The following is a 7,367-nucleotide window of genomic DNA, read 5'->3' as shown; positions in this document are numbered from 1 at the left end:
AAACAATTTTGAGAGAAACTTTAGATAGACTTTAAATATCCATGCTTTTTTCTTAAAAAGGTTCTAGGTTATTTTCTTTTATTAGAGGTAAATAATTTTATGCGAATGGACTCTTACATATTTGTTTTGAACTGATCAATGTGTTTTGTACTTGTTGTAGATAAGATGTTAATAAATTATTTAATTGCATTGTATAGATATTCGAATCAAACGAAGGATGTTGAATTTTTTTTAATTTCTTCAAAACATAAAAGTTATTATAACTCTCGTGCCATTGATAAGTTTAAAATTTATTTTTGGATTTTATGGCTCTCCCGGTTTAAAAAAAAATAATTTGGAGTTCCGTATTTTAATTATACTGTATAATAATGAACCCATCAAATAGTTGTTTGATAGTTTTAAACGTACAGAGAGCATGACATCCTTTCTTCACAAGCAATCAGACGTGGCTGCGTACTTGTACATCCAGCAATTAAACTAGGGTCATGCGTTGGCACGGGTTTTACTGTCGTTCGGAAGAAGACATTTAGTGCTGTGTGCCTCTCAAATTAAACATAGGTTATCTTTAACCAGATTTGGTTAATTTTGTTTTAAATTTTTTCTTTAACAATCAAGGGTTTTTGTATATAAGTAATTCTTTATTAAATATTTTTTCTTGAAATTGAAATGAGAAACATTGTTTACCTTGAGATGCAATATAACATTTTTGCTTTTCAAAACCCTGAAAGAAAATCAAATATATATTTATATATGCTAGAAAATAACAAAAATGCATCTTCAATTAAGATAACTAATTGAAAACGGGCAAATGCTATCAACCAGGTACATGCAAGAAACAATCGACCGATTTTACCTCAGGAAATATTATTATATTACAACGGCCCTGTTCCCTTTTACAACTTCAACATCTTACACTTTAAACTCAAGGAAATGAATCTTTTAAATTTCACCTCAAAAAGAGTCTTACTTGTTATAGATGTAATTAAATATATTGTTCAAAATGAATCCAACTGTACTTACATCGACGTAGTTTGCATTTATATAATCAGATCCTCCATTGAATTCCAGTATAACTCTAGTGTGATCATCTACAATGTCATATTGTTAATATAAAAAAGTTAGTCATTTGCAATATCTATTCTTTACTTTGTATTAGCGTTTTCATTGTAATTTTGCAAGGCCTGACTGTAACTATGATTTAAAAACAGCAAAAAGAAAGATTTTTTTGTGTTTTTGCAATCCAAATGCTAATTTTGTGTCATGGTTATTTTAAATTTTATCAATATATTATAATGGAAAAGATTCTTAAAAATTGTTTTACATGAGTGTATTTCATTTTGACATACATGTACGGTGATGAAAATCTGATAAACATAAACAGGCGACATGTAAATATACCCAGAACAAAAAAGAAGAAATCGGTGATGTTTTATGCCCAATTTCTCGACATAATGTTTTATCATGGAAAACTATGAAAAGAATCTCAAATTGTAAACCGCAAATCCCTGTCAGAAGTATTAGGTATTCAATTATGATCCGTTTGTTTTTTTTATCTCGAGCAAGGAAACTTATGTTAGATTTTTAGATTTTCCAAAGAAAGCATGTTATTAATTATCATACTAAAAATTTATAAACTAAAGCTATAGAGTGAAACTGTGTCGATTCTCCGTAGGTATACCTTAGATTAATATTACATACATGGAAATGTTGTTTTAAATCTGTTCTTTGGCATATTGTCCTTTGTTTGTGCATGAGTTGTAGGGTGCACTGCTACATTTGGTATGCTCTTATGAAATAAAGAAGAATGAAGATATGCATTGTTTTTGTTTTTAATATTCAAATTGGAACCTAATATGAATAATTAACATGGCTACTAAGATAGTTTGATGATGTAGTTGAATTGTGGCATACTAAGGTATAAGGTTAATAAATGTGAATAAAGAGTTAACCATCTAAAATTTTTGTAAAATTTAACTCAGTAAAACGCACACTTAGATCGTTTGTATACTTCATATTCAAACTTATAAACTTATCAAAGGTACCAAGCCTACAATGTTTCTGACTAGAAGTGCGTCTCGTTAAAATAATACTCATCTAAGGCACTTGAGCGACAGATGAATGAAAAGAATAGCCATAATTAACTTCAGCCGAATGGTAACAAACAGAACGAGTTTTATTGAACACATTTTGAGTTTGAGAAGTTTATTTAGCATGACATAAAATTGAGAATGAAAATGAGGAATGTGTCAAAGAGACACCAACCCGACCAAAGAAAAAAACAACAGCAGAAGGTCACCAAATTTTGAATTATTTAGTGAAAGAACATCATCAATATAGCGGAAAGTAGAGTTAAAGGATATTGCTAACTTCTTATCTTTCTTCCTAAGAAGTTCCTGCATGAAGTCAGCATAATAATAAATAAAAAAGTAAGTCGGCAAGTAGAGGTGCAAAGTTTGTTCCCATTGGAATACCGACAGACTGTTGCAAAACACGTCCTCCAAACGTGAAAAATATGTTTTCAATAAAAAAATCAAGCATCTAGATAATATCAGTGCCAGAGAATGTTTTGTTTGAATCAGAGTGATCCTTTACAAAGTAGGATGTATTCCGTCCTAAGACAAGATACATGTATCTAAGTTGGCAATTCTTTTTTTATGAAGCAAAGACATACCAACTGTTTCAATTTGTCTTTTAGTTTGGAATGTGGAATACTTGTGTATAAAGGGCCACCTGAAGACCTCGTCCGGGTTCAGGTTTTTTCTATCTTTGTTGTAGAAATATTGGTAGACTACGGTTGTTTTCTGATCTTTAGTCTGCTTGATACATTCCCAATTTCCATTCTCGAATGTGAAGAGCATTTGTTTTTGATTACCTTATATTCATTTTTGAGTTCCTCGTTTCTTTGTTTTTTCTCAATATATTGTTGCAGTTCTTCCACCCTGATACACGAACTCTGTACATCTGATAAATTATAATATTCATTATCTCCTGCTAATATTGGAACTGTTGAAGGCTTTATATTCTCCGGAGCGGACGTAGACACTTTGCCTACATTTAAATTCAATCCATTGTCCCTATTACCACGCCCTGTAAATAAGTAGCTTTGTCTGTAGTGAGGATACATGCATTAAACATTATAAATGTAAGACATTGCTGTTAGACATTGTTTTAAGTATGTTTGTTTTGGTCCGCACAAGTGTAAACTTGTGTATTTGTTGTTTAAACTGACATTTTTTTCAGGTTGAGGTAATTGATGCAAATTTAATTTGGAAATATAGCTGATAAAAACTGGAGTTATAGTACTAGATCTGATTATAGCTATAACAGGATTTTCCCTAAGGACATATGGAAATTTTCTGGAATCATGTTCAAAATTGCCAAAAATGACGAGTCCCTGCACTCACCTTCAAAAATCCTTAGTGAGAACCCTAGCTATAATTATATGTATGAATGATGCCTAACCACAATGAGGAGATATGAGTACTAAAAGCGTATATGAATTGGCAGCCTTATCATAAAACGATAAGGGTTTTAGTCAATTCACGCATTAGTTGCCCGACTTATATACAAATAACCTCTAGGAAAAAAAATATGTCTACGTATTATTCATTTGCATTAAACATTAGTTAAAAGTTGATAAGAAAGGGCTATGTTTGTGCATCTATACCATAGTAAGAATATATACTATTTTGTATCACTGTTATAGTTGGTCAGACGTAGTTTTCATAAATTCATATGATACTTGACTAATTGCCTCATAGATGGGATTAGGGTTATACCATTTTATAAAAGTAAGATTGGCCAAAACAAATGAATATAGATGTCGATGTACAAATAAGCCTGTCTTGATTAAGAATAAATGGTAATTTGATTTCATTTGGAAAGCAAACGAACGAAAGCCATGAATAAAAATATAGACGCATCTCCCGCAATGTGAACCCAAAATTGATTTCAAGTAATATTAGTGTAGGGAAAAGACAGTTTTGTTCTTGAGACTAATGATATATGAACGCGAAAACATATTATTGTTAAGTGGAACACAAACACATCTTTTCAATCAACTCATCCGAGTACTTTTAACCATCACAGGTGAGTGGTGTCGATTTCAGTCGTAGTTATTATGATCACCCTGTTTGAGAAGGTTTAGTTTTATGAAGATATTCCAGAAGTGTTTATAACGTAAACTGACGGGTGCATAGCAAATCAGATGATCGAAAATAAATCTTAATATCAATTGCTGAATATCAATGGGAAAACTTAAATAGTCAGATTGGTCAAAGATCATAGGTTTAATTTATTTTTGTCAGGGAAAAGATTGAGATAGGAAGAAGAAGTATGCAATATTTTAAACGTCATTACATGTTTCATCTCTTTAAATTAGTATAAGACATTTGTAAGAAGAATACACTTACCATCGGCACACAACTCAACGTTTTCTGCATTACTAATTGTTTCTACTTGGAATGGTCTTTTGTTGTTTACATTGTTGGAGCGTCTGGAATAAAAACACAAAATGATAAAAAATTGTTGAAGTAAAAACGAAAGGAAAAACATGGAAAACGGCTTTAAATAAAAAAAAAATTTAAAAATAAGGAGTAAGTTCTAGATTTGTTTGCTATATAAAACAAATTGCCAGCAACTGTTATACAAGTGAGAGGTTTAGCTATAAAACCAGGTTTAATCTACCATTTTTTACATATGAATATGGCTGTTCAAAGTTAGTAATATAACAGTTGTTTCGCATTCGTTAGATGTGTTTGAGCTTATGATTTTGCCATTTGCTTAGGGACTTATCGTTTAGAATCTCATTCGCAGTTCAAAATTTTGTTATTTTGCTTTTTTCTTCTTTCAAATTGATCTCATAGGAAGGTCAGAGTCGGGGAAACAAAATAGAAAATGAAACCTGCAAATTCATTGGCTATTTACACTTCGAATTCCAAAAAAAGAAACCTTTCACAGTAGAAGTTGCAGAAACCAGTTCTTTGTTTTATTAGAAAATATTTTTATCAAACCATCAACATAATTTCGTTGAAAAGCAGATTTGCAAATTAGACTGTTAATTTTTTTTTTAACCGGACAAAACAGATATATATGTATTATACACATGGCATACAACACTACGTTTCAAAATGTAATGACCCTAGATGTGGTCTGTGTGAATATATGGCAACCGGCCCGCAAATAACATTGAAAAACGGCCAAACCATTGTTCCAAATGCAGACATGAATTGCAAAACGGTAAAAATAATTTACTGTATTGTGTGCATCACTTGCAAGGAATGGTACATCGGACATACTGGAAATTCAATGTGTCAAAGAGTTCGTGTTCACAGACAACAGATACGAGATCCATCCACACGAATGCAAGATGTGAGCGAACATTTCGAAACGTGCAGTAGTGGAAAATTTACCGTGTATCCGTTCTATAAAATGAACCAACCGAAAAAATGTAAAAGACTGGCAAAGGAAGCACACTTTATAAAGGACTTTCAGCCAAAATTAAACGGATCTACGTAAACACGTTTTATTTATCTCCCCTTATCGTTATTGTAACGTAATAAACGTTACCAACGGCAGTGTCGTCAAGGACATTGTTTAAACGTCGCCTGATGATTGCCAGAAGGCATGAAAGCGTTAGTGACGATATTTTAACGAACTGTTATTATTTGATGTGAAATGTAGTTTTTGCAAATTTAAAAAAAATATTATACATATATATATATATATATATAAGTACGTCTGAGTCAGTGACAACCCTACAACAGATGTATCCATCGGATCGCCATCAATGATGGTGATACATGGCTGTGTACATAATGTATATACAACTCGTCTAAACATCAACCCAACAATGTTAGATCTGTAAATTTGCTTTCGCAAATTTTTTGGTTCTTCCCTCGCCGGGATTCGAACCCATGCTACTGTGATATCGTGACACCAAATCGCCTGCACTGCAGCCGTCCCGCTAGACCACACGACCACCTGGGCTCTCAAATTAAAGAGCTTTCGGTGGCCATATGTTACCTTTCCACGTCAGTTTTAATCTAGCGGCGTACTACAGTACATGATATATAAGGCATGAAGATGTTGTCTATATACAACTCGTCTAAACATCAACCCAACAATGTTAGATCTGTAAATTTGCTTTCGCAAATTTTTGGTTCTTCCCTCGCCGGGATTCGAACCCATGCTACTGTGATATCGTGACACCAAATCGCCTGCACTGCAGCCGTCCCGCTAGACCACACGACCACCTGGGCTCTCATTAAAAGAGCTTTTGGTGGGCATGTGTTACCTTTCCACGTCAGTTTTAATCTAGCGGCGTACTATAGTACATGATATATAAGGCATGAAGATGTTATTGTTACAGATCAGCTAAATTATCTATAGTAAAGGATCCTACAAATTAATGTAAGATACAGTCACAGAAAATAATTATATTCATAAGTACGTCTGAGTCAGTAACAACCCTACAACAGATGTATCCATCGGATCGCCATCAATGATGGTGATACATGGCTGTGTACATAATGTATATACAACTCGTCTAAACATCAACCCAACAATGTTAGATCTGTAAATTTGTTTTCGCAAATTTTTGGTTCTTCCCTCGCCGGGATTCGAACCCATGCTACTGTGATATCGTGACATCAAATCGCCTGCACTGCAGCCGTCCCGCTAGACCACACGACCACCTGGGCTCTCATTAAAAGAGCTTTTGGTGGGCATGTGTTACCTTTCCACGTCAGTTTTAATCTAGCGGCGTACTATAGTACATGATATATAAGGCATGAAGATGTTATTGTTACAGATCAGCTAAATTATCTATAGTAAAGGATCCTACAAATTAATGTAAGATACAGTCACAGAAAATAATTATATTCATAAGTACGTCTGAGTCAGTGATATATATATATATATATATGTAGAACTCATAGTCATGTTGGGACGCTGGAGTGCGGTGGTCATGCTGAAGTGCGATGGTCCGTCTGTCTACTACTCGTATGTATTTAAGAAATGCCACGCTCACTGGTACGTAAAGGGAACATTTTATAGATAAAAACACGAAACAGAAGGTTAACTTTTCCCTAACCACGAAATATCCCTGATTCTCGTAGTATTAAAAGATCATTTATCTCTTCATTATAAACTTAAAAACTGCATTTAACATACACATTGACTTCTACATTGACATGCAAAGCTCTGAAAATGTATCCTACTACAGCTTTACCACCATCGCACTTCGGCGAAGCTATCAGTGTGATCAAAAACCTACTCCAGCGTCAAAACATTGAACCTCAGCGTGACCATTGCGGTTCGGTGTACCATCGTGGTTCAGAGTCCTATGTATATAGTTATACATTTTT

The 7,367-nt window shown here is 33.4% G+C and overlaps 1 protein-coding gene across 1 annotated transcript; it reads right to left on the bottom strand.

Moving 5' to 3' along the window:
- Positions 1-610: 610 nt before the first annotated feature.
- On the bottom strand, positions 611-7,311 carry LOC134684640 (receptor-type tyrosine-protein phosphatase alpha-like). Its single transcript, XM_063543942.1, has 6 exons — positions 7,277-7,311; positions 4,413-4,495; positions 2,873-3,087; positions 1,699-1,786; positions 1,021-1,088; positions 611-721 (listed from the first exon to the last, which is right to left on the bottom strand). Exons 1-6 carry the CDS (start codon positions 7,309-7,311, stop codon positions 611-613), a joined length of 600 nt encoding a protein of 199 aa, XP_063400012.1.
- Positions 7,312-7,367: the final 56 nt, after the last annotated feature.

This window comes from Mytilus trossulus, chromosome 9 (genome assembly GCF_036588685.1).
Source record: "Mytilus trossulus isolate FHL-02 chromosome 9, PNRI_Mtr1.1.1.hap1, whole genome shotgun sequence".
In the NCBI taxonomy this organism is placed as follows: domain Eukaryota; kingdom Metazoa; phylum Mollusca; class Bivalvia; order Mytilida; family Mytilidae; genus Mytilus; species Mytilus trossulus.
The sequence above is the reverse complement of the archived record's forward strand: the minus strand, read 5'-3'. Positions and strand labels throughout refer to the sequence as shown.

What these genes read in the sequence shown, in the direction of transcription:
- LOC134684640 (XM_063543942.1), bottom strand. Translation starts at nt 7,311, where the DNA reads ATGGTCACGCTGAGGTTCAATGTTTTGACGCTGGA. An exon ending in CGTTGAGTTGTGTGCCGATG is followed by an intron (nt 3,088 to 4,412) that starts GTAAGTGTATTC and finishes ACTTATTTACAG; the next exon opens with GGCGTGGTAATAGGGACAAT. An exon ending in TAAATGCAAACTACGTCGAT is followed by an intron (nt 722 to 1,020) that starts GTAAGTACAGTT and finishes ATTTTCTTTCAG; the next exon opens with GGTTTTGAAAAGCAAAAATG.